This window comes from Knufia obscura (genome assembly GCF_036327395.1).
Source record: "Knufia obscura strain CCFEE 5817 isolate CBS 148926 chromosome Unknown scaffold_21, whole genome shotgun sequence".
In the NCBI taxonomy this organism is placed as follows: Eukaryota; Fungi; Ascomycota; class Eurotiomycetes; order Chaetothyriales; family Trichomeriaceae; genus Knufia; species Knufia obscura.
The window spans coordinates 122851-148710 of NW_027042707.1; the positions used below are offsets into that span (position 1 = coordinate 122851).

Sequence of the window (25860 nt, forward strand, 5' to 3'; positions counted from 1 at the left end):
AGCAACTCCTCCAACGCCATACTCAAAATCATCATGCTCATCAGTCTCGTTCCTCAGGCGGGCGTAATTCGACCTGGACAACGACTCTACCGTCTGGCCTTCGCAGCACTAGCCGCACCAACAAGCCTCTCGCAGCGCCGAATGCCACCACGGAGATCTCGTCCATTCCGCTCACTCTCTTTCTCAAGCCACTCCTCCATCGTTCCTCGAATACGTTGAAGATCTTTCCGGACCTCATCCTCCTTCTTGCCGCTACCGTTGATCAGAGTGCTGAACACCTCAGTCCAGATATCCTTCTCCCAGTAGCGCTTGAAGTTCTCACGAAGCTTCCATTCCTTCTTTTGACCAAGTCCTCCACCACTAACAGAGACAGTCTCAATGTACTTGCCGAATAGGAGGGAGTGAATGACACCAGCAGCGCCGAAGAGGTCGATTTCCCACTTCCACGGTTTTGCTTCCCGGATCTCAGGACAATCTGTCTCTTCAGCTTTCCAGTCTGCGATGAAGCGGGCTTCAGGCTTGAACGCTCTTGTGTCAATGCCGCGGCCGAAGTCAATGATGGTCATGCCTTTCTTGTTCCACCCGTCATCACCATGGCGGTTGTACGGGCTTGACAAGTCTGCTTCCGCATCGAGGCGAACAAGGCAATTGTCCGCTTTCAAATCACCGTGCAAAATGCCGACCTTGTGCATGTCTTCTAATGTGCGAAGGAGCTCCACGGACAGCCACATTGCCACAGGCTCTTCAAGACCTTCTGCTGTCTTGCCAGCTCGACTGTTCTCGAGTCTACATTGGTTGACAAGATCTAGGAGCGTACCTTGAGAGTGATATTGAAGGATGAGGTAGCACTCGTCCCGGTACAGGTGGCACTCATGCGCGAGGACGATCGATTCCATCGCTCTGGCGCTGCGACCAAGCCGTAACTTGAGAAGGTGCAAAACGTGAAATTCCCACGTCAGTGTCTTTGGCTCATTCTCGGCCTTCAACGCCTCGACAACGCCGCGGTTGGCTGTCGATGATGTCTCTGCACCCTCATCGTCCTTTTCGGCGCTTTCTACAAGATAGACTGGCGCAAAAGCTCCTTCGCCGAGCTCACGCTTGACAGCGTAGACACGACTTGCTCCTTCGAACTTGAGCAACGGAGCCATGGATCTCGTGCTCTCACTGAGCGCCTTTCTCGGACTCGATTTGGTGTTGTGTTTGGCAAGCTTTCGTGCATAGGCCCGAATTTGACCAAAGTGGTGAAAGGACTCGGACGCATGATCGAAGAAGCCTGTGTACGATGCCGGTGCCGGATGCACTGTCCTGAGGATCTGGCTGATCACGTCGTCGTCGCAGGGGTTGACAATTGCATCGTGAATGATAGGTCCTTTGTGTATAGGTCGATCCTGTTTCTTTACGGCCTGGACAATTTTCGGCGAAGCAGCAGGAGTTTTGAAGGTGTCTTCGATGTTGGCCTGTTCCTCGTTTGTGCCAACAGGTTGTACCGGCTTTGTCACTGGGAACAAGCTCTTCTGGTTTTCATCAAGTGGTGACTGGGCAACAAGCTTTTTCGGTGAGTGACCTTCCTCCTGTCCCTCCTCTTGGTTCTTCCTCTTCGCGCTTCCTGGCCTTGGACTCTCGAGTAGTAGGTCGACGATACCGAGTTTCGAAGGGCTTTCAACCTTCGCTTTGCCGTTAGGTCTGCAAGGTGTCTTCGTGGTCGAGAACTTGTCGTGGTATATCGTCGACGCCGCTAATGAGCTTTCGGTGCGCTCAACAATCGGTGTCATGAACGGTAATCTGTTCTGTACTGCATATTCGGGATCGCGATATGACCGCATTGGAGTTGGCTCATAATGTTCTGGCGGTATTGGCACATATCGAGGCTTCTCGGCAACCTCGACGGCTTCTGGTTGTGAAGGTTCGGTGGGCGTTTCGAGGTCATCTGCGGCCTCTTCCTCGCCATCGCTAATGACAATTGGTTCATCTGCATCACCAGCTATGCGAGCAATGGCCATTGTGTCAAGCTCGCCAAAATCTTGATTGGCAAGGTCTGCAATGGCTTGTGTGTCGAAGCTGTTCTGACTCTGGTCCTGACTTGCAGGCATGTGGGTAATATTTTCTTCACTATCGTTTCGCTTATGTTTTGCAGACCGAGCTTTCTTCAACACTTTCGAAATTTTGCCGGTGGTCAAGTCTGACCAAGGTGACGCATTTGTGTCGTCTGCGGCAAAAGAACGCATAGAGCTAATGGTCTCGTCGCCAAATTCACTGTTAGTGGTTGACATTCTACCAGTGCGAGTGCTTTCACCAGCAGTGCTAAAAGTGTCATCTTCGAAGTCGGTATCGACTCCACTCTGATTTTCCTCCTTATTTCCATCCCTCGATGCATGGTTGTACATTTCGTAGATGTCGTTATGTGCAGCCTTGGTGTTGATCGTCATGGTCGGCTCTGCCGATACCCTCTTTCGTGGTCTCGGTCTGCTGGGGGAGTCTGTTCGGAGCTTGACAGTTTGTGTCTCCTGCTTGACTTCTCTGACCTTTATCTTTTTCTGCTTGGCTGGCTTGCTATCCTTGATGACTTCTTGTGATTGTGTCGATTCGGTGGTGTCCAACTTCTCGAACGTGCTTGTGAGGTTCTCCAGGTCCTCGGGCTCTTTTGACTTGTACTTCTGCTCTGGTACTTGCTTGGGATTGGCGTTCTCCTTCAGCACAGGTATTGGTCTCCTCCAGTTCATGCCAGTCCACCCCCTCTGTAGTGCTCTCAGCTCTTCAAAGCTGAACTCTTCGCCATTTTCTGCGTATACTGCATTCATGTCCACAAACACTCGCTCAGATCGGCCAGTTCGGGGATTCACGACTGCTTCTGGTTGTCTCGATGATCGATGTTTTTTGATTTCATTCTACTGAAGCAAACGCCAAAGGCACATGATTAGTCCTGAGCTTGTAAATACAAGAGCACCAATTCACTATCGAGGAGGACCTACCGGATCCTTGAACACTTCTATCTTGCTCGCAGTGCCCACCTTCTTGCCTGCCTTCAGAGTTTGCCCAGCCCATGGCTGTGCTTCGATGGTGTTCTCTTTCTTCCGTTCTTTCATTGAGCCAATGCTATCCCAGCCATTCGTGCTGGACGCTGCAGGGACCGGTGCTTGAGCATCAGCGTCAGAGAATATTGCCATCTTAGGCTTCTTTGACTTGGATGCGTTCGAAGATGTCGGTCCCGATCGCTGTTGCGGCTCTTCAACAGGTGCAGGTGCGAATGGGTCGATCTTTGCGGCGAGTGCTGCTCGGACTTTAGGCAATGCTGGTGACGATGGCTCGTTATCTGCTGCTGGTCTTGCAGCGTATCTCTGCTGAAACTGGTTGTACTTTCGCATCAGTCGCTCCGATGGCCGTGCTTCTCTTTCTACGCCTAAACGGTAGACCTCATCTGCTTGGTTCCATCTTCCAGCGTTCTCCAGCCAAGCCGCGAACTCCTCGTAGAAAAGAGCCAAATGCTCCCCAATCTGGTGTCGCGCAAGAAATGCAAAGGTTTCGCGAGGGGTGTCGGAGAAGAATTGAATGTAGTGTAGCCATAACTTGAGGTAGCGCGGGTCGTTTTTGTACTCTGATGATGTGAGGAATGCCTTCGTCGCTCGCTCAAGCAGCGGCAGTAATTGAGACTGTGGTGTCGACTGTGCCGAAGGATACGCATTCAGCGTCCATTTCACGTACTGTAACATATTAGAGAGGAACCTCGACTTTAGAGGAAGACTCACTCTTGTGTATATGTCCAATGGATCATCACTGTCATCTATCGTTTCCAGCTCTTTCTCGTACTCATTCCGAATGGCGTTGTTCAATGTATTCGTTTCTTCGTAGGTGGCCTCCTTCCCAGTAGCCGAAGGTCGAGGCGAAAGGATAGACGCGAGCGCTTTCGCGGAGCGACCGCTCTTCAGCTGCTGGATATTTTCTTTATGCTCCTCGATCAAATCGAAATTGATGAGCTCCTCAGACAATGCCATGTTGGTCGTAAGCTATTGCCTATGGCTATTCCCGTAAGATACCTATGTTAGTAGAGGTGGTGCATGCAAGCAAAGGATAAATCCAGGTTCGGCTCAGATGTGGAGGAAGAGGGAGGAGAGAAGGAAACAAACTTTGTTGTTGACACGGCAACCACGACCGCAGATTTCCTGCCTTTTTCAGGCGATTAAGGGACTATCTTCTAGCTCTGCACGTATCAAACGAACTCAGCATATTCGATTCCTCAACCGGTGGTATGCTTGATCGACGAGCATTGGCATGTTCCGGAGATGAAGGGAGTAACTATCGTAGTATAGTGCCTGAGTCGTGATCAAATAGCACCATCATCTCTCAGTCATCGGTCCTGATAAGGTACAGCCAATGCCTGATACCCAGACATTCGGGCAGCCTGGCTTTTCGTCCACGATCGAGACAGGTACAGTTACCGTCCGCTTTCACCAATATCGTCACAACCATATGGTGTCTCACGGGCTCAGAAAATTAAGCATTACTGAACTGCTCATGTAGCTGTACCTGACGGACCGGAACACCCCAGACCTCGCAGAGAAACAACAATCATGGTCCTTCCAGCTTACACCTGCCTCCCGACATGACGCTTTCTGTTATTTGGAGTCATCGAGCCTACACCGATGTTGCGGCACGCTTTCGCGTTGTTTGTTCAAGCTGACGAGAGCAGGGTTTGGATCTTCCTACAAATGATAAGCAGGCCCGCGAGATTCTATGTTGGCCAGGCACCAAACGACCACATACTAACGCTTGATTTCAATCCACAAGCAGAAGCCTTCTCCATGCAGGTATTCGACGTGCTGCTGCACGCAGGCATCGCCGTATCGTGTTGCTGGACCAAGCACACCGAGTTTACTGCTTGGTATTCTGGTGACTCTCGGCCTCGCGGATCTTGACGAACTGCTTGCGCTGTATCAAGGAGTTGGTGGTGAATATTTCTGGAATTTTGGGCAGTGGCACTATTTGATGATTGGCAGTGTTGGTGTTACCGCATGCCTGAACTTCAACAGGTGGCTAAGTGTGCTTGGGATCTGGGAAGTTGAAAACGGATGCAGAGCGTGCAAAGCGCAATGTGTGAAACTGGATATGGTATTGTCTTGACCATCTCTCTGTAGAGATCTTAGGCCAACATACTTCTTGCCATCATGATCTCTTTTGACTGAGCTGGAGGACAATCGCCTCCTAAGACTCGTCATATCTTCTCATATCAGAAGTTTTAGCGCCCTCTGCGCTTCCTTCGTACTCTTCCCCACAAGCTGAGCTGTATTTCACAGATATGAATGATGCATCTATGCTTGTCCGGCGGCTTGCATGGCCCGTCTTCGGTCACGCTCCTCGGCAATAGACAGCTGTGATATGTTAGTTCTGCAACGAGAATGTGAAATTGGAAGGGACATACCTTGACACCCTTGCCCTTTGGCAGACTGACCCATGGCTTCTCCTTACCGATGATGAAGACGTTGCTTTCTCGGGTAGCGAAGGAGTTGTCAATGGCATCCTTGATGTGGACAATGTTGAAGCCACCATCGTGTCTCTCTCTGTGAGTGATGACACCGACTCGGCCCATGTTACGACCACCAGTAACCATGGCGATCACACCGGTATCGAATCGGATGAAGTCGGTGATCTTGCCAGTTGAGAGATCAATCTTGACTGTGTCGTTGACCTTAATGGCTGGGTCTGGGTATCGGATACTATACATCCATCAGCATTTATGACTTTCAATTTTTCCAACCAAACATTGATCCAACGTCTGATTGATACAGGCGCGACTTACGTGCGTGCATCATGCGTGACCAAGAATGGGATTCCTCCTCGTCCAAGCTGCACTCTCTTGACCTTGCCGAGCTTGTACTCTGCCTCAGCAGCCTCAACACGGTGCACAGCGAATCGACCCTTGGTATCGTAGATAAGACGGAAGTTCTCGCCAGTCTTCTCAATCGAGATCACATCCATGAAGCCAGCTGGGTATGTGGAATCTGTTCGCACTTTGCCGTCGACCTTGATGAGTCTTTGCATAACAATCTGGGTGACTTCTCGGCCATTGAGGGCGTACTTCAGTCGGTTTCGAAGGAAGACAATGAGAGGAAGGCAATCTCGCTGCTTGTGAGGACCAGGACTGCGCGCACACTGTTAGCTCTTTGTCGAGTTTTGAGATTCGCAGTTGTCGCAACTCACGATGGCTTTGGCGCATAAGCACCGGACAGCTTGTCAAGCAGCCAGTGAGATGGCGCTGACAGACGCTTCTGGTGCTTCTTTGGACCTCTACCCATCTTGACTGTGTGTATGTGATTTGGGAGGAATGAACGTCGTGGTTGTCAAATGTTTGGCTGCGAGACTTGGAGGTTCAAGTTGCCGATGCTCTGCAAATTGTGTGATTAGCGCCTTGGCAAGAACTTTTTGGACGGAGCGGTAATACTAGTGCCTGAGGCATTAACTCTGGTCGAAGACCACTGGCAACTCCAGAGGATTTCTAGCTCTGGTGCGCCAAAGTGTGGGAAGTGTAACTACCAGAAATGAAGCTTCCACGATCTATCATTCCACCTTGATCGCAATTCTTTATATCATATCAAACCTTTCAAGACTGCAGCCTCCGCGTTCAGTATCGATGAACCCGCTGCCCCTATCACGGTGTTGTGACTAAGCGCAACGAATCTGATATCGAAGTATGCTCCCTTTGCAGCCTCTCGCACTCTCCCAACACTCACAGCATATCCACCATACAGATCCCTATCGAGCCGTGGTTGCGGTCGATCGGGCTCGTCGAACACGACTATGGCCTGATCCGGCGCTGACTGGCACCCCAATTTCTGCGCTTCTGAGATGTATTCTCTCATGGCTGTCTTGACTTCTTCGGCGCTTGGGATTTGGTCCCTGTTCTTGAAGCGAAGGGATACGCAAGCCGTGTGGCCATCAATGACGGGCACTCTCGTGCATGTTGCGCCGATGGTGAGCCCTTTCTGCTCCTCGAATGCCGTAGCATCACTGTTGAGTGCACCAAGGATTTTCTGTGCTTCGTTCTCGAGCTTATCTTCCTCACCGGCTATGTATGGTACAATGTTGTCCAGGACGTCCATGCTCGGTACGCCAGGGTAGCCAGCCCCAGAAACAGCTTGAAGTGTGGTAACCTCAACGTCCTCGACCAGACCGAATTTGGCTTGAATGGCTGCAAATGGTATGACAACGCCGATAACGGCACAATTCGAGTTGCAAACGAGGAAGCCCTTCTTCAGGCCGAAATGCTGTCTCTGATGATGGACTAGATCTAGATGGTTGACATTGACTGTAGGCACCACCAGTGGCACCTTAGGGTCCTTCCTGTAGTTCTTCGCATTTGAGAAAACCGGTATCTCTGCTTTCAGGAATTCCATTTCTGCTAGATGATTAGCGATAAACCTGGTCAAGTCTGTCTGTACTGACCAAGGTCTCCAGCCACATCACTGTCTAGTCCTGAGAACACGAGATCACAATCCTGAAAATTGCTTGCTTTGCATTCCCGTACTTCAAGGTTAGCGAGCTCCTTTGACATAGGCCTTGCTTGCTTCCATCGTACAGCATCCTTATATAGCTTGCCTGCTGATCGAGAAGATGCACCGGCAGCGTGGAGTGTCAGAGTAGGGTGGTCAGCTAGCAGGAGTATGAAGCGCTGGCCCACAGATCCTGTAGCACTGTCAGCGGGTGGCAAGATGATGCACCCTGAGTTCACCTACCTGTAGCCCCAAGCACACCGCATTTCTTCTTGGCTGGTCCTGCCATAGTGTTGGGTCCTCGCGTGTCCGCCGCTTGAGGGGCTTAAAAACCAAGAAGAGACTCGCTTGATACTAGCAGTGGTGAAGGAACGACCGAGTCTGTACTGTAGTACGGTGTAGGCAGCAGCAGATAGCAGCTCACCTATTGAGGTCAAATATGTTAATGAATGTATATTGAGCTGCATATTGAGTCACCGCGAGTTGAAGAATTTTTATTCCGAGAACGGTGTCCGATCACAAACGCCAGAGTTTCACCCTTTACCAACCGACAGTCTACAAATCTTGCTCGAATACGACATGCGTTACAGGATTCAGTGGCAAGTCCTCAGCGACCTCAACGAGCATATGCCTCACGTTAGTGATATTCAAGGCGCTCTTGTGTACCTTGATTGGGAAACAGAAGCGAACAAACTAAGAGCGTGCAACATTGCAGCTCAACTTAGAAGCTTATTGGCGCGCATAGCCCCTGAAAGCCCACAGCGGCCACACGAGATAGGCACCATTCCGGGCAAAGAGGGTCAGCTTAAGAGATCCTTTCAATCGTCCGCTACCTCGACTTTGACTCTTTCATAGTCGCATATCCGACGTGAATGGTATACAATGTCATGGAGAATCAGAAATGACACGAGTCGACAAAACCATATAAGCAAACTACAACTTCTGCACGTCAACAGGCAGTGACTGACTACTTTCTGCCGGCGCTCATCGAGCATTGACGACTGACGCCTTCATACAGCTGAGCTCCTTTCTGAAGATCGCAGGATCGTCAGCGACTTTGGGACATCAAGGTCATCAGCGCACCACAGCCATTGCGATATGAATGTTTCATCATCATGTCGCAGCAATGCCGTCACCCCTCGAGGCTCTAACAATGCTTTCAGGCAAGACCGATTTGCAGATGTTTTGCTATGAACATCCAGCTGTGACTTTTGCTTTCAGCATCCGGTACAAAATCAGACTTCAATGATACAAGGCAGCATAAGACGTGGTGATAGAAGCTAATTCCGATCTCAGCAGCAGGTACGAAGTGCGCCTGAAAGGTGAGGAAAGGCGTGCTTGCCATTTGTGCTTGACCATGACTGCCATTGCTTGCTCTGCAAGCTTGCTCAACTTCTGAACATGGCTACAACTTGAGTTCATACTGACACTCACTACTGCTTCGTTAGCCGATACTGAGAGAACAGAATGATATCTGCCACTCGCAATATCATATTTAACCTGACTTCCAGCTCACAAAGTGTTTGCTTCTACGCGCTACGCGTCCAAACTCAAAATTTTGCCAAGACCACTAATGCGACTTCCTCTAGTACTTCACCGTTGTCGAAGACTGATCTCCATTTGTCTCTACTCCCAAACCAACAGACTTCAGCAAACAAGTCACATTTAGACTATACGTTCTTGTCCTTTCTCAAGGCAGTCCTTACCTGCTTTGGCAGTTTTCTTCCATGCAAGTTACGAGACCAGAACGTTGCCGCAATGGTAAGTAATATGCCAACTCCGGAGTCTCCTTCAGACCCAGCGGTCTTCTGGAGCAATGCTCCACAAGCACAAAACCAAATCAACCAGAGGAATCGTCACTGGCAAACGTGGCCGTCGTTGAGGCTACGCCTAACTCATCTACCTCCTAACACTTCCACCCTCGATGTGTACAACAACTTCTCCCAGTATGGGAGCCTCGTGCGAATTGTCATTTTCGAAACACGACAAGGTGACCGATCAAGTATTGCTGAGATTGATTACCAGCCGGTGCCATCGAGAGCCTTCTGGGGGAGACCGATCTCATTCGATACGTCGCAGTCGAATTACACCGTTCGTGCTGAACTGGCACACAACCAGAAAAAGAACTTCCTCATCGAAAGTCCGACAAACAAGGACGTCAAATATGAAGAAAAGCAAGAAATTGTGGGAGACGCACTTGAATTTGGCATACTATCAAGCCCTGAGCTCATGACGCACATGGCGTCCTGTCCCAAGATCAATGGAAATAGTCCACGACTAGTCCTCAACCTCCCAAGGAAGGAAATAGAGGTCTGTTTTCCCTTCGTCCAAACCTCCAAAAATGGTTCGAAACCGCGAAAGTTCCGTTTTCATGTTGCTCTGGACGATGAACTGGATCTATGGCGTCTGGATGATGGTAGCCTAGTGCTTCATCTATCAAGGCCACCTTGGTATTCGAAACAGCTGGTCGAAGCACTAGCCAGCTCTCACAGCGCAGATGCCCGTATGTGGAGGATTGAAGATACCTGGGCACGTCAAACTGATATGGTAACATATACACCGACATATCAGGAACTCAACAGCATCGCAGTGGCATTGCCTAAACATTTAAATACCATCAATATCTTCAGATGGACGACGTTCCGCTTCCGTCCTTCGGTTGGCGCCGAAAATGAGACAGCAATGCAGTCATTCTTGAACGCCTTACGAGACTGGAATGTCAAAGTCAGCGATGGCAGGTCATTCAGAGTTGTTCCAGCACAGGCCGATCTCGAGAGGGCTACCTGGCGTCTCATCAACGGTACATACGAAGATCACAGTCAGTCTTCGTTGGATCAGGAGCTGGCACGGACACAACTACCCTTTTCTGTGAGATATCAGCTCGAAGTGTGTCTGTCGCATGGCTGGCTGAGCGAGTACTCCATCACAACAGCTTTCTTGGAGAACCTCGCGCGCTGGGGAGAAGCTGAAGCCAGACAAGCTTTGGTGTACGTTGCCACTAACAGAAAACGAGTCTTCGATCCCATGACCATCTTCACAGATCTCCAGTACTCAAAGCCTGTAAGAGCCAAGAGACTGCCAGACAACTGCGTTGAGATCCACTCTGCGACCGTCACTGCTACCGGCATCCTGTTTCACACGCCCAGTGTCGAGATTACGAATAGAATCATCCGCAAGCACAAGTCACAGGTTCACAGATTCCTCAGAGTGCGCTTCGAAGATGACAACTATCGAGGACAGACAAAGCTATATGCTTCAACGAACAACAAGATGATCACCATCTTCACCCGTGTCAAGCGAGCATTGACTCGCGGCATCAAATTGGGTGACATTACCTATGATTTCCTCGCGTGGGGCAACTCGCAGCTCCGCGAGCATGGTGCTTACTATGTTGCAGCTTCCTCCGGCATGAACGCAGACACCATACGTCAAGAGATGGGTTCGTTCAAGGAAACAGTCGTGGCAAAGAAAGCAGCACGAATGGGTCAATGCTTTTCAACAACTAGACCAGTCCGTCTGCCATCACTTCAGAGGATTGAAGAGAAGACACTGATACCCGACATCAAGAGGAACGGTTACCTCTTCACAGATGGTGTTGGCAAGATCTCAGAAGTGGCAGCCAACTTGGTCAGCAGCGAGCTCAAGATCAAAGGCAAGGCACCCTGCCTCTTCCAATTCCGCCTAGGGGGCTGCAAGGGTGTTCTGGCCGTATCCAAGGACGTTCCCGGCATTGGAATACAAATCCGCGACAGTCAATTCAAGTTCAACTCTTTGTCTGGCGAGCTGGAGATCATTAGATGGGCAGAGTATTGGCAACCATATCTAAATCGGCAAATTATCATTTGTCTGTCTCAGCTTGGTGTGCCAAACGACGTATTTCAGCGGATGCAGCAACAGACAATCGATGCCCTTGAGCAAGCCATGTATGACGATGGTGCAGCGTCGCCAGCCTTGAGGAGCAACGTCGACCCAAACATGATGACGTTGAGTATATGCGAATTAGTCGATGCCGGTTTCAGAGCTGTTCAGGAGCCATTTGTGACGGCACTACTGCACTTGTGGCGAGCCTGGTCGCTCAGGTATCTCAAAGAAAAGGCCAAGATACCGGTCGAGCGAGGAGCATTTGTGCTCGGCTGCGTTGACGAGACGGCTACGCTGCGGGGTCACACAAGTGAATGCCCAAGTGGTGACATCGAAGCGATCAAACAAGATCCCTCCTATCTGGAGAAGCTACCAGAAATCTTCATCCAGATCACAGACATGCACACTGGCGACCGCAAAGTCATCGAAGGAATCTGCATCTTGGCCCGCAATCCATCTCTTCATGAAGGCGATATCCGCGTCGTTCGAGCACGAAACGTCCCGGAATTGAGGCACATGTGCGATGTCGTGGTCATGCCACAAACCGGAGACAGAGATCTGCCCAGCATGTGCTCTGGTGGAGACCTCGATGGAGATGACTATCTGGTCATCTGGGATGATGAATTGATTCCGAGGGTCTGGAACGAGACAGCTTTCCACTATACTCCGGACAAGCCGAAAGTCGTGGCCAGCGAAATTACGACGACGCACTTGATCGACTTTTTCCATGATTACCTGCGCTTCGATGCCCTAGGCAAAATCGCCCATGCTCATCTGGGCGCTGCCGACGCGCTTGAGGCTGGGATCAAAAGTGAGATCTGCCACGAATTGGTGGAATTGCACTCAAAAGCTGTCGATTATCCCAAAACAGGTGTGCCAGCTAAACTGGAACGCCGACTGGAACGAGATCGATGGCCACACTTCATGGAGAAGAAAGGCAAGTCCTACAAGTCCTACAGAGTGCTAGGGCAGCTCTACGACTCCGTCGAGAAGATTGGATTCACGCCTAACTACGATCTCAAATTTGATGAACGCATCTTAAACGCATGCGATACGTCCAAAGAACTGCTCGAGAGTCTTCAAGGGATCAAGAGAGACTATGATAGCTCGCTGAATCGGATACTGACCCAACACAGCATCCAAACAGAATTCGAGCTATGGAGTACATTCGTCCTAGATCACAGCAAGAAGTCCCAAGAATACAAGTTCCACGAAGAGGTTGGTAACCTCTCAAAAGTTCTTAAGGAGCAGTACTATGAAGCACTTTGTGAGCTCGCTGGTGGCAGGGATTTCGAGCATCTGGCGCCTGTTGCAGTCGCTGCATACAAATTGACTCAATACCAGCTCGAGCTTGCGAAGGTCGAGGCGAAGACCAAGCCTGAGGATAGCGTTGAGGAGACCGCACCCATGCCGTTTATCAGCTTCCCTTGGCTGCTACAGGAAACTCTCATCAAGATTGCCCTCCATGCGGATAATTCGCGACCTCGGAAGACTACCGCGACTGTGGAGAGTGGCCAGGTCGTCGATCAGCGTACCGATATGGTAGTTGATCGCGATGGTAAAGGTAGAGTCGAGCTGCTTGACATTTCTGAGCTCAACCTTGGCTCCAGCAAGCTTGCACAGCATCTGCCTGACCCACTGTTGGCGAACGTGACCAGTCCATCCGAGGCTGAGATGGTCGAGCCCAAAGAAGGCATCGACGCTGCCATTCAGCCGCCAGCAACGGTCAACGCTACTAGTGCCAGATCTGCCGTCAGCACTTCAGTCACAGATCCGGCAATCGAGACGCCACCAATACAGATCTCCAGATCCTGCAGCGCCGATAACAAGGAACCTTGGCCAATTGCCGAAAGAGAGCCAGAGTTGCCTACCGAGTACTCTCTGAAACAGCTGACTGATGAGGAGATTTACGCAGAATTCACAGCCTTGCAAGAACTTCCCACACGAACACGGATCGATGGGCCGCTCAACATCGATACTGTCGAGAACGCAGGCGAGCGAGCCTCGCCGGGTACCTCCCCACTATCACCGATTAGAGATGAGCTCGATAATCGTCCTCTGCCGTTGCCGCAATCTGTCTCACCGATTCGCCACAAGCTCGGTCTCACTAGCACCATCAGATCAAAGAAGAAGGCAGAAACATGTTTCTACTGGAAGCATGGCCGCTGCCAGTACTCCGAAGATGAATGCACTTACGCACACCACAATAGGGCGACACCACGGGAGAAAGAACAAATCACCTGCTGGTTTTGGAATTTGCATGGAACATGCAGACATTCAGATGAGGATTGCAAGTACGCTCATCGAGACACCGGTGTCACTGTGCCTCCGCCAGACTTTCAATATCTGGGTCAAGTTGTGTCCACAAAGTCTGCTGCAGCTGTGACTCGGAACCATTCTACTAAGAGACGAACGGTGCCGAGCCCAACCAAGCGCGCGGTGCATGTCGAGTCTGACGACGAAGAAGTTGTTGAACGAGCACTCAAAGGGCCTAGCCCAAGGAAAGCGGCTCACGCTATGAGAAGACTTCAAGCTGATTCCGATGATGAAGACGACTACAAGATCTCAGAAAGCCCTGTCTTGGTCGAAGAGGAAGCCAATCAAGGACGAAGTTCTCCTCGAAGATTCAGCGCGGAAGCTCCTGGTGTCCATCCTACTAGACAGCCACCTCAGTCAGTGCCTCTAGCTGATCAGCCTATCGACCTTCTTGGAGACGACGTGCCAATTGCAAGATCTAACAGCATCAATGTTACCACAGACGACGCGCATACTACAGGCACTCCTACCAATGGCTTCGGTAGTGAGATGAAAGGCGCAATCCAGCGAGCTCTTCTGCCGCAGGTGCTTCAGCCGGTGGCACCTCCGCTAGCCAACGGCAATAGTACTAAGGTCTCAGCACCCACGTCAGCTGAAGATGCCGGAACAAAACCAGCAGTCAATGGCGATCTTAATGGCCATGCAAGCACTACAGAGACACCTGACGAACATGATGACCTTCAGAATATCGGCATGACCAGCACGAAGATGGTCTATGATGATCCACTGACATGTGGCGACGCACTAGACATTGATGAATTATCTGATTGAGAAGGAAGGGATCACGGTCGGCGCAATTGAAATTGATGAAATGATACCATAGCATAGCATGGCGCTGGGGAAAGAGCACTGCATCACAGCTTCAAGCGCGGCGCATAAGACAAAAGAGTCCGGAAAATTAAGAGCGGGAAGGCGTTGCACGGAAACTGGAGACTTTGATCAGCACAGTTCGACATATAAGAGGTGTACCATAGATATCTAGCTAGCTCTGTCATGGTTGAAATGGGCAAGACGCGAGCTCATCTGTAGAAATGCCATCCTACAGAATCTAGCGCAGTAGAGAGCAATGAAAGTTCACTTCCTGACCAAACTGTGCGCTCTTCATCTTCTAGATGCTTCTTGTTTCCTCGAACTGAGCCTGCCGTTCCCTCGTTTCGTGTCTGCTGATGGGTGACTACAGCAACCGTTCCACCCAAGTCTCGTCACGTTGACCCGGCAGGCACAACCTAGATCGCTTGTCTGGTTCGCACCTTCTCATCTGGTCCTGGGGTAGTACTTTCCCTCCTACCGAAACCCATGGTCGCAGTTTCCCCATCAGGCATTACCAGTCGTGCTTTCCCTCAAGGATGTTTGCACCTTCCCGCTTCTCCTCGCGGGTCGCTCCTGCTCTGCTTGCTCACGGGGTCGCGCCTGCCTCACAAGATCTGTCGCACCTTCCTTGTACCACAGTTGTACCTGCTCTCTTCAACCAGAAGATCGTGCCTTCCACCCAGCGATCATCGTGCCTTCCTCATCGCCAAACGTCGGTCGTACTTTCCGTGCCCCAGACAAGTGGGATGCACCTTCCCACTCCTCCCGGCCAATCGCTCGCTCCTTCCCTCAGCGTTCGCCAGCTACGTAGCATAGCATGCTTCGTAGCAGCCGGCGATTGTCAGCTATGGAGTGAAGTGAAGTGCTACGTAGCTACTACGAATATGACTAAGCGATCAGATACCTTCCTCTTTCGGTTAGATTGGATGTCTGAGGCACCAAGTCTTAACGCCTAAGGCACTAACCATGATCATACACAGCTCGCTAATCCTAAATAGGAAGGCCTATGATAGCCTACTCTGCGACGAAGCATGCTACGTAGCAAGCCAACGACGTGCTATGCTATGAAGTGCTACGTAGCGCTATGAAGCGGTGCTACGTAGCTGGCGAACGTTGGCCTTCCCTTGAAGGCGTAGGGTCGTGCTTGCCTCGTTGTAGCGGTCGCGCCTTCCACAATGTCAGTCGCACCTTCCCTTCGAGGCCACACGCACCTGCCTCGTTGATTTTTGGGGTCGCGCCTTCCGTCCGTTCAACAGTCGTCGCACCTTCCTCTCCCTCAACATCCGGCCATGCCTTCCCACAACCAACGTCCGGTCGTGCCTTCCGTGCTTTAGAGACAGAGTCGCACCTGCCTGCATAGCCCAAACGTGCCTTCGTTTGCTCACCGGATCGTGCCTGCCTCAAGGTACAGACACGGTCGCCGCTTCCGCCGGACGGTATGCATACCTGCCTCCTACCATCCACAACCGCACCTCCCCTGTCTGGAACAATGAGCGTCGCAATTGCCTTACTCTCGACTATGAATCGTGCCTTCCTTACCTCAAATCCAGGCCGCACCTTCCTCATTCAAATCAAAGGTCGTTCCTTCCCCGTCATGTGCTTCGCAGCTTCCTTAAATTACATCCGCGCCTGCCTCCGCGTAGATAAGATCGTGCCTTCCGTGCCTCAATACTGACTGACCGGTTCGCGCCTGCTCCTTTGTGGTTGAGATCTTACCTTCCGTGCCTCGGATCCTGCTTCGCACCTTCCTCAAGCTTTCCGGGGTCGTGCCTGCCTGCTCTTACGGAGTGTGCGCACCTTCCGTGTCTGAGTACTGGGTCGCGGCTGCCTAATAATGGGTCGTACCTGCTTCTCTGTAACTCAAGGTCGTGCCTTCCATGTCTCAAAGTGGGTTGCACTTTCCTTCGGCCTTGGTCGTACCTGCGGCTCCGTGATCGAGGGGTGCGCCTTCTCGTTTGAGGAGGGCATCATAGCTTGCTCGCCTTCTTCGACCTAGTCTGGGTTGTTCCTTATGTTCCAGCGGTGGTGCTTACCTTGGTAGTAAGTATAGACGATCACAGTGCACAACTGCCTGCGAAGTGTTACAGATCGCGACAGTGAGTGATATTGACGCAACGGTGAAGGTAACGATCTCAACGGACTCTTACGCACGCAAGGAGATATTATGCAATGATAACAGATGTTGTTGGCGAGAATCGTGGTGGGACAGGTGCCCATTGATCAATTGTTTCTTTCGACTGGTGCGCAGTGCTACGCTACCATACCTCTACACGCGACTCCTGCTTGGTTCCTCGGACCAGAATAGAGGCACAACGTGCTGAACCAGCGGCATTTTCAAACACTGCCTGTTATATGCTATACTTTCTTCTCTTCTGACCATGCCATCTCCCCTTCAGGTGCTTGCAGTTCCTTCGATTTCGGCCTCATCCTTGATGTGAGCAAGCTGCAGCTTCACAATCCTCGTGCATTTCTGGCACTCGAGCGGTGGAAGTGCCGGGCTCATGCTTGGGGGGTTTCGGGTGCTCCTTGCTGCTCTGCCGCCTTCTTGACAATACCCTCCATGCAGCTCTCTGACCTCAGGCGACGTTCAAATGGGCGAACACTCTGTTTCTGCACATAGTATGAAATTGAGCCGGCTTTCATTATATTTGCCCATCCTCTACGCGATTGCATCGCTATGAGGCGTCATCGAGGTATGTTGGCCCTCATTCTTGACACCATTGTCTTGCCAATTTCGCAAAGCATTCATGCTGCGTGCTGCATCAGATTTCTATTGTCGTTGCTCTTGACCGTATGCACCCTTCAACCCTCGTCGAGTACCTTCCTCTAGAGCAAAGTCAAGGGTGAATGTACTTGCTCTGAAGGGAATGTTTATCCTACTCTTTGTTCGAGTCGCCAGCAGCCGCATATCGAGGTGTGGTTACCCTCTTTGCTGTCATCTCTCACAAAATTGCGCGGCGTTGACATTAGTTATGTGACCAAGGCCTGCTTGTGCTTGCGGTTGGTTGCAGTGGCCATATGCACTACTGTCGAGTCGGAGAGTTTGATTCGGTTATAGTTATCTTCTTCCATCTCTTACGATTCTCAACCGCCACTGTCACTTCCACCCGCAACCTGCTCCTGTCTGACCTGCGACACCTGCCCGCCCTCGTGCATCGGCAATCCCATCCCCGCACCTATACTCGCCAGCCCCTGCGGCATCTGGTCACCATCCAGAGGGATGCTGAAGTTCGAGCTGCCTCTATCCTTGATGTTGACTGTATCAGCCAGCGCTGGGAAGGCAACCTTGAATTGAGGACCGACAGTCCAATTCTCAAGTCGATAAATATGTCGCTCGAACACCGGGTTAAGGGTAGGAGCTTCCTGGTCACCCGTGCTGATGAGGCAATCGACCGGTTCGTAGGGCCAATTCACGCTTAGTCCGGATGTGAAGGGTAGAAACCAGTGCTCGAAAGGGTATGCGTCGTGGTTGTGAACAAGTCTGTCTCTTATTCGTGGCCAGGGTAGATGATCCATCCAGGCGGGGTGTGGTGTGAAGAGTTGGGAAGGACGAGGGGCTAGCCAATCGGGGAGGCGCTCGTAGTTCTCTTGTGTGGGATAGATTTGCCAGCGCATGGTAATGAACATGAAGAATGCTGTTGCGACTTGTTCGGGGAGGCCCGAAATGTTGGGGAATTTCGCTATTATGTCTGTCATGAGAGTGCTTAGAGGATCGGAAGGCTTGTGGGCGGAAGAAGATGTGGGTTGGATATGGCGGGTCAGAGTAGGTGAGGAAGTGCCGGTTGAGGTTGTGGTATTTGTGGGATTTAGCAGGTTTGAGATGGATGGGTAGGCAGGCGAGGTGTAGGTGGGTGTTTGGGATGAGCCAGAGGCATAGCTTGCAGTCTCTCGCTGGCGGGCTTGGAGGAAGTTGAGCAGAATGTGGTCTAGTGGGCATGTCGGAGGGCAGTTTTTAGGTAACATGCGCCATGAGTGAGTCTCTCGCTGGCTCTGGTTCTGGCCCTGAGTCTGACCGTCGGAGAAGGAAGGGTAGGAGGATGAGGATCGATCGTGTGGTGAATCTCGTCTCCCAGGAACTGAAGGAACAAAGTGGGTCTTTCCTGGCAGAGTAGAATCTATGAGGAAGCTGAAGTTCAGTCTTTCACCGTTCTCGGACAGCTCATGGCTGCGCTGCATTGTCTCTCTCTGGTTGCTCAAGGCTGCCCGCTGGGTCTGCCATGATTGTGCATCTGGAGTAGGTTCTTGCTCTGAGGATGGGAACGGACTCGGGTAGTTGTTTTGGTCTCCAGCTTGAGAAGGCCCAGCTCTTGAGTGGCCGCCGTTCATATATCGATCTGGCTGGAATAGGTTGACATTGTTCGGCTGGGCAAGGGCAGATTGGACATTGTGCTGAGCGGCTTGGGCGAGTTCGGCAATTGCATCGGAGCGCGACAGGCTGGGGTGTATGCTGTTGTTGTTGCTGGTATTATTGCTGTTTGCATTGCCGTGATCGTTTAAGAGGCCTTGAGCACCGAGGAGAGGTTGTAGGATGGACACGACCGAAGCCAGCCGTCTGCGAATCTCTTCATTTTCAGCTTGAACTGCCTCTTTCTCCCGAATGGCGGCCTGTAACTCCTGGTAGGGTTGTTGAGAGGTCAAGTCGCGTATGCGACCTTCGAGCGTCTCTATCATGTTCTTGGTGCGTTCTCGGATTGCTCTTTGGGCTTCTCGATCGTTGGCTCGCTTCTTGGCCAGCTGCTCTGGGGTGAGACTGGCCACGCCCCTGCCACTCGCCCCTGGGGCCTTCCTCTTCCTGCTCTGACCCTGACCGGAACCGGGAGGTGTGCCATCGTGATGCAGGTCGTCAGGATCAAAGTCCGGACTGTTCATGTCTCAAAACAAAGACGGAACAAGTGGCCTGGTGATTATGCAGATACGCGAGTCAGTGTTGCATTTTGTCGAGTAATGTTTTGGCAGCACGAGATGAAGAACGAAGTCATGCTATCATTATTTTGTTGCTCCATCAGCTAGCCGAGGTTGTCATCGCCAGCAATAATGCCGGCTCCTAAGGCCCCAAGGCCACCTCACTAAGCACGTACATCACTAAGCAAAACATGTATGAGCATCTGCTAGCATAGCCAAAGGTCACATGCATATGGCAACATATGTCTGTCAAGAAAACATGTTTCTTTTAATACATCTATGTCGAAAACCTGCTTGCTGTTCAGGTGCAGATTCAATAACTCCGCCAAAATGGATCCAGACACATGCTGTCCAGCATCATCTGAGAGCATATTATATGCAATAAGATTCTCCAGCTGCCCAGATTCTCAGGCTCTTGCCATACAAGTCACACCCATAGCACCCCTCAATGTTCCGAAACCCGAATCTCTGAATCATAAGAACACACGCTATGCGAAAGTCGTCAAATTTGTGGTCGTAACGTGAAGAAGCACTCCTCCGCCGTCTTCGGTGCTGAGAACTGTGTCCCAAGAATGTTCGGAGACCTGAATTGAGGATGTGAAGTAATCACCTCTACTGAATGGTTAGTGTTGCTTTTTGCTCAAGGCCATCAACGACATACCCTTCTACCGCGGCCACCAGTATGAACTTGCTGCATCTGTGGACTGTACCCATACATCTGTTGTTGTACACTATTTGCTCCATATCCATACAAGTTACCTGGCATGCCTTGTTGATTGTACGGCTGTGCAAATTGTCCGTTGTTCATCCTTGGGCTCATCTGAGCTTGGTAGGGCACTGGCGATGCAGACTGGTTTTGTATTCGAAAATCAACCGTCGGCGGTGGTGTGTTGTATCCCGAGAAGCCATTCGTCATGTATGCATTGTTGTTCCGTGGCCCAGGTGTAGTGTAACTCTGAAATTGTGCTTGTGGATTCATCCCCTGTTGGTATGGCATTGCACCGTATCCTTGCTGTTGTCCCTGGAAACCGTTCATGCCGTAACTCTGATATCCATACGAGTCTGATGAGTTGGTGCGAACGGGCGTCATACCGTTGTCCATACCATTCATGCCAGGCAAGTAGCTGTTGAACTGGTTGTTCCCAGCTTGAGACATTGGCCTTGATCCTGGGTGACCATGTCCATAGCCCGCAGTCATTTGAGATGATCGCGAGGACAACCCAACTTCGTCCATCAACCGCTTGTACCCTTGGTTTGGTTGTGCTTTGATCCGGACGAGAACGCTCGAGATATTGCGAATCACGTCTGTTCTCATGACCTCGTCCAGGAACGGTGAAGTCAGAACTTTAAACACAAATGTCACGCCCGAGCTCTGGTCGCTAAGGATCTGCTCGAGCACTGAATCACCAGAGCTAAAGAACAGTGCCTTGAGAACGATTTCACGAGCCTCGGGCTCATTGCGCTGATTGACCACTTTGAGCACGGTCAAATACGCCACCTTGTGTGTGCACAACTGCACCAAGTGTGGAACAAGACGTGGCGCTAGGACGGAACGTCTGTTCGGGAATGTACAGGTGTCCAATAGCCAAGTCAGCAGCAAAGCACCGTTTGTGTTCGTTGCGAGCTGAACGCTGTTCAAAGCAATGACAGCAGCAAGCATTCGCTGTTGGTCCTTCGAGGAGTGATGAGACTCGAGGCAAGCTCGCATTGCACGAGCTCCAAATCGGCCTTGCGCAATGTTCCAGAGCTGACTCAGCATGGTCTCGAAGATGAAGGCATTGTAGGTGGGTCCGAATCTCAAGCAGCACTGCAAAACGTAGTTGCCGAATTGATCCAGGAACAATGGGACGGTGTAGGGCCGCAGATGTTCGATGATAATAGAAATCTGCGATTCCGTCCGACAAACGTCGAGGATCTTTTGGGCTGCCCAGGTACCATTCTTGTGGATGCCAATCTCGGCCAGATGCGGCGCAATGCACATCAACATTTGTTCTTTGACCTCTTCGGAGCAATATTCGAACAATTTCTGCACAACAGTATTACCTAAGTAGTCAGAAGAGAGCTCTGCAATCTCTGGCAGCATCTCGAGTGCGATTTGCTCGACTTCCTGGATGGCGCATTGGCCGTTGTCGATGCGCTTCCGGATATCACGCAGTCGAGGAGCATCAAACATGCGATTGGCGGTAGGTTCCCCAGTAGGTGAGATCTCCCTCTGCAGATTGTCGTAGTTTATAGCGTTTGTGATAGTCGTCGAAACCGATCCAACATCAGTAGATTGCGCGCCAAACTCTGTCACAATATCCAAGATTTCGGTTTGAATATCCGACAATCGCTCTGTTGGAGCTGCAGTTAGACCAAATTCGACGCTTTGTCCATTCTGAGTCACCAGTTCACCACCTTGCCCAGCAGTAGGCATCGGCGATTGCGAAAGGGCTCCGGGAATTGGTGTTACGCTGCTTGAAGGAGCTTTGGCAAAACCAATTCTCACTGGACCACCACCAGGGAAAATTTCTTTTCCGTTGAGCACCTGTCGAGCTCGCACAGCATCTTGCGTGTTCTCGAAATTGACGAAACCGCAGTTCTTGTGTGTCAAGACTCTGGTCGACTCAATTGGGCCATACTTTGAGAAGTAGTTATCAAGGGTTGAGACTGTTGTCGAGTTAGGAATGCTCCCAATCCATAGAGATCGCGAAGCCTGTGAATGTGCTTCATCAGCGTATTCAAAGGTATTCTGTCCCTGGTCTTGCATTGCCATGTTGTAACCCTGTTCGTTCATATTGAGGTTGTATAGAGCCGCTGCCATATCAGCGTCCGATCCATTTGCTCCAGCGATAGTAGCTTTCATGGCCTCTACATCTGCCTCCGGGATTAGTTGTGGTGCAAAACGCCTCATAGCGGATCTTTGCGGTGTATCGACAAGACCAGCAGTTCGTGCTCGAGGACGGGCTGCGGTAGCATTCAGAGCAAAATCTTGCACAGCCTTATTATGCAATCTAACTCTTTCTTGAATGGCTTCGTACTCGGCCTCGAGAGCTGCAGCCGCGGAAGGAGTCATGCTTCCACTAGCGGTTCCTGGAAAATTCTGAGAATCGAGCTCTTGGGCGCTTCCTGGATGCTTGTTGGCGGTATTGACAGAAAAGGAGCGGAATCTGTTGGCCATTTTGTTGTTGAAGCTCGTCAAGAAGGCGGCGGATGCAGCGTTGGGATCATTTTCCGACAGCCGCGCAGTGTCTGCAGCAGGAGTCTCTGCTAGTCCAAGGTAGTCGAGCGTACGGACACCTGGATCTTCCTTGCCCATACCTGTCTGCGGCGGTGATGCAGGATCCTCAGCTGAGCTGATACTTGTCAAGGTTGCAGCTCTTGCACGACTGTTCCAAGTGGTCGCAAATGGCGATTGCCCAGTGAGAAAGCTCGATCCACCGAAAATGTTGGCACGCTGTGGCATGCTACCTGCTCGCAGTCTGGATAGTAAGGCTGAAGTACCAGCGGATGCAGGTGCATTGTTGAAAGCCTTCTCGGAAGCTGAAGTCGAACCAGGGCGAAACGGGCTGGTCGAGGGTGTTGGTCGAGAGGTTTTCGAGGTGAGTAGAGGAATGTTTGGAGCGCTACCGGTCACAGTAGGGGAGATTCGAGAAGGTAGAGTACCTGCACGACCTCTTCTCGCCGGACTGTTTATACCACTCTCTGTCAAGGGTATCAGGTCTGGAAAACCATCTTGATTGGGCGACTCTGGAATCTCGAACAGCGGAGTTGAGGTACCACTCGTTGGAGGACCCCAGATGTTTCCGCTATTGCCAGTCGGAGTCTGAAGTTCTCTCGTTCTTTTGGGAAACAGCCTTTGCGCAGACTCGTGTAGTGGTGAACCCGAGGCACCTCTTGAAAGTTGTCCCAAAGTCGGCCCGCTGGCTTTCGGACCAGCAAAAGGCGATTTAGCGGAGGAAGAGGAATTGGGTTCTGTAATGGGCGATAGACCAGACAAGTTCAGGTTGAGTGAGCCATCAGCTCGAGATGACGGGCCCATTGTATTGATTGATCGTAATATAGTTGTCTGGTATTCTTCTCACTGGTATGGGAATTGCACCTGTCTAAGATATTTCGAGGCGACAACCAGGTCTGCCTTATATCAGATTAAATATTTCGAGCTCTTGAATTGTAAAAACGACGCTCCAGGTCGGTTGGTGCTGATCGTCACACAGTGACGGTGACAGCTGGAGTATGCAAACAACGAGGACCGGGTCAGATGGGCCGCAACTGGACAATCTGGAATGCTATCGAGTGCTAGGGACGTCGAAGAGGATATATTCCCGATCAAAAGACCCGTCGTCTTGAGTCTTTGTCGACAGTGCGAGTACTTGGTCGAAACAATTAATGGATTAGGCAACGGGAGTTGTGTCATCGGCAGAATAGATGGGGGATTAAGGCATGTATCGAAGTCGGTTCCGAAGGCCGGTCTAGGCACTAGAGAGCGTGTGAATACAATGAGCGAGAGCTGTCGAAGCCGAAGGAAAATGAGGAAACGGAAATCGAAGTGTGTAAGAAACGATAAAGATGCAGTGCGAGTGCAGCGCAGTAACAGTAGGGGGCAGGAGTTGACGAGAATCGAATAATTGGAGGTTGTGTTTCTCAGGTTCAGGCAGGACAGGGTTGAGCCGAGTGAGCTTGCCAGGAACAAGGACAGAAACAACCTTTCTTCCCACCCTGAATCCCTCAACTGGTTAGCTCCCTCTCACTTGCTGCTTCGCAAAGTCATCCTTAACTTTTGCTCCAGATGCTGTCCAGCGAGCCAGGCGCTGCAATTGAGTAACTCAAGTTATTCTGGAGAACGCCAACGCCGCTTAGGAAAGGCACAACGGGTTATGAGGCTGGCGTCTACTGCGAACCCAAGCATCCTTGGTGCCTCGTCAACGTCCGGCCTTCTTCAGCACTGTACTTGTCTTCGTAGGACGTGATTGATGCTTCTGTCACACTGGGCATGGGATAAGCACTACAGATGGATCGCTCCTGGCGCTCCTTATCTACGCTGATTCCTGCTACAAGACAGAATTTCCTGCAGTGTCTCTGTGCCGATAGCCACATTGACTAGCAGACTGGATGAGCTCAATTCGGATCGAGCATTCAATCAAGCGCGCAGTCGAGGATGGGACACTCTATATATGTAACACATTCTCCGTTGCCTGCACAAGTGCTGTTGTTGGTACTATTATTATTACAGGACTGGTGGTGTGTGTGAGCTGACAGGGAAAGTCTGCTGCAAATCTGAAACGACGGTGTCGACGCACGATCCGCCTTCGGCTCTGACAGCTCTCAGCCCCGTGTCCTGCAACACATGAACTTCCGACTCCTAGTATAAGCTTGGGATGGTTATGTAGTCTTTATACGCTAGCGTCGCGACAACGATGAATTTATGGAAGATGGCGCCTGTCAATCGCCCGCTCGTACCTAGTGCAGTGATCGAAGCACGAGCGCTGAGAAGCCTGGTCTTTACTGGAATGTGATGTTGGGTCTAGGTCAGAAAGTTTGTTGCTTGCACCGCAAGTAGCACCCCTGCGCATCGGTGGAAATCAATGATTGCAGCAGCAACAACGAGACAGATCGCGTACACGGTCTGGCCGAAACAAGAACTTGCGATCGAGACTCTCCAACATGAATAATGCAAGTCTGACTTGGCTTCCCCGGATCTTGCGATCTGCAAGCTCAACCTGAAACATGGGCTCGCAGGGAGGCAGGACTCAGGGGGCAACAAAGCTCAGTTTTCCGCGATTGTTCCACGTGACCTCGAACGAACAGTCGGACACTGCTCAGCACCTGTCTTGCAGTCTACAATTACAGAGCTGTAGGAAATCTGACACCAGCTGCTGCTGCGCTTAGGTGCAGGGCCTCTTATTCTACGAAGTCCTACTATGGGGACATCTTGACAACTTTGTGGCAAATCCACCAGAGTTCCGAGTACTGCTTGTGCTTGTCTATCTCTTACAGGTTTCCGAGGCCGAGTCAACGCATTTGGTCTTAGACATCTGAATTGCATCACATCTCTTGCGAGTATGAGAGTTGTTCACCCCATACCCCTGATATTCCAATGAAGCGTCCACCTCATGGCACAATATTGGACAAGTCTCATGATCGCTTTATTGCACCGCAGGTGTATGGTCCTTGCTGTCCAAGGTTGACACGATAGGTTCATCTAACTCGCCACAGGGAATCTTCATGATGTCCGACGCCCAACCAACGTTGTGAATTCCTGCGTATGAATGTCGCATGAAGGCTTGACCTCTTGCTCGATATGGCGAGCATGGTATACCGTACGCAAGCGAAACGGAATTGATACCCATACGTCGTTAAAAGCGCTCAGACCCTCGATACTGAGCGTGACGTAGTGGTGAACGAGAAAATCTTCAAGCAGCTTTTTCGGCCGATCCACGTTCGTCGATCATGTCTTGTACATCGTTTGGGGGACGGAAGGGCCCTCTCGCTGATCTGCGAAGCGATGTCA

General features: G+C 51.1%; 6 protein-coding genes across 6 annotated transcripts; 1 reads left to right on the forward strand and 5 right to left on the reverse strand.

Annotated features, from left to right (window-relative positions):
* Positions 1–86: 86 nt before the first annotated feature.
* Positions 87–3989, reverse strand: BUB1 (protein kinase; the record flags this gene model as incomplete). Its single annotated transcript, XM_064879230.1, has 3 exons — positions 87–2885; positions 2970–3698; positions 3744–3989. 3 exons carry the CDS (start codon positions 3987–3989, stop codon positions 87–89), a joined length of 3774 nt encoding a protein of 1257 aa, XP_064724994.1.
* A 1314-nt stretch (positions 3990–5303) lies between these two features.
* Positions 5304–6287, reverse strand: RPS4 (40S ribosomal protein S4; the record flags this gene model as incomplete). The annotated part of the gene is made up of 4 exons (XM_064879231.1): positions 5304–5363; positions 5414–5708; positions 5792–6133; positions 6193–6287. 4 exons carry the CDS (start codon positions 6285–6287, stop codon positions 5304–5306), a joined length of 792 nt encoding a protein of 263 aa, XP_064724995.1.
* Positions 6288–6578: 291 nt separating this feature from the next.
* HOM2 (aspartate-semialdehyde dehydrogenase) lies at positions 6579–7770 on the reverse strand (the record flags this gene model as incomplete). Its single annotated transcript, XM_064879232.1, has 3 exons — positions 6579–7387; positions 7435–7674; positions 7725–7770. The coding sequence occupies 3 exons, from the start codon at positions 7768–7770 to the stop codon at positions 6579–6581; spliced, it is 1095 nt and encodes a 364-aa protein (XP_064724996.1).
* A 1469-nt stretch (positions 7771–9239) lies between these two features.
* PMZ80_010845 (uncharacterized protein) lies at positions 9240–14429 on the forward strand (the record flags this gene model as incomplete). Its single annotated transcript, XM_064879233.1, has 1 exon — positions 9240–14429. One exon carries the CDS (start codon positions 9240–9242, stop codon positions 14427–14429), a length of 5190 nt encoding a protein of 1729 aa, XP_064724997.1.
* Positions 14430–17552: 3123 nt separating this feature from the next.
* PMZ80_010846 (uncharacterized protein) lies at positions 17553–19337 on the reverse strand (the record flags this gene model as incomplete). The annotated part of the gene is made up of 1 exon (XM_064879234.1): positions 17553–19337. One exon carries the CDS (start codon positions 19335–19337, stop codon positions 17553–17555), a length of 1785 nt encoding a protein of 594 aa, XP_064724998.1.
* A 639-nt stretch (positions 19338–19976) lies between these two features.
* On the reverse strand, positions 19977–23391 carry PMZ80_010847 (uncharacterized protein; the record flags this gene model as incomplete). The annotated part of the gene is made up of 2 exons (XM_064879235.1): positions 19977–19982; positions 20032–23391. The coding sequence occupies 2 exons, from the start codon at positions 23389–23391 to the stop codon at positions 19977–19979; spliced, it is 3366 nt and encodes a 1121-aa protein (XP_064724999.1).
* Between the last annotated feature and the right edge of the window lie 2469 nt (positions 23392–25860).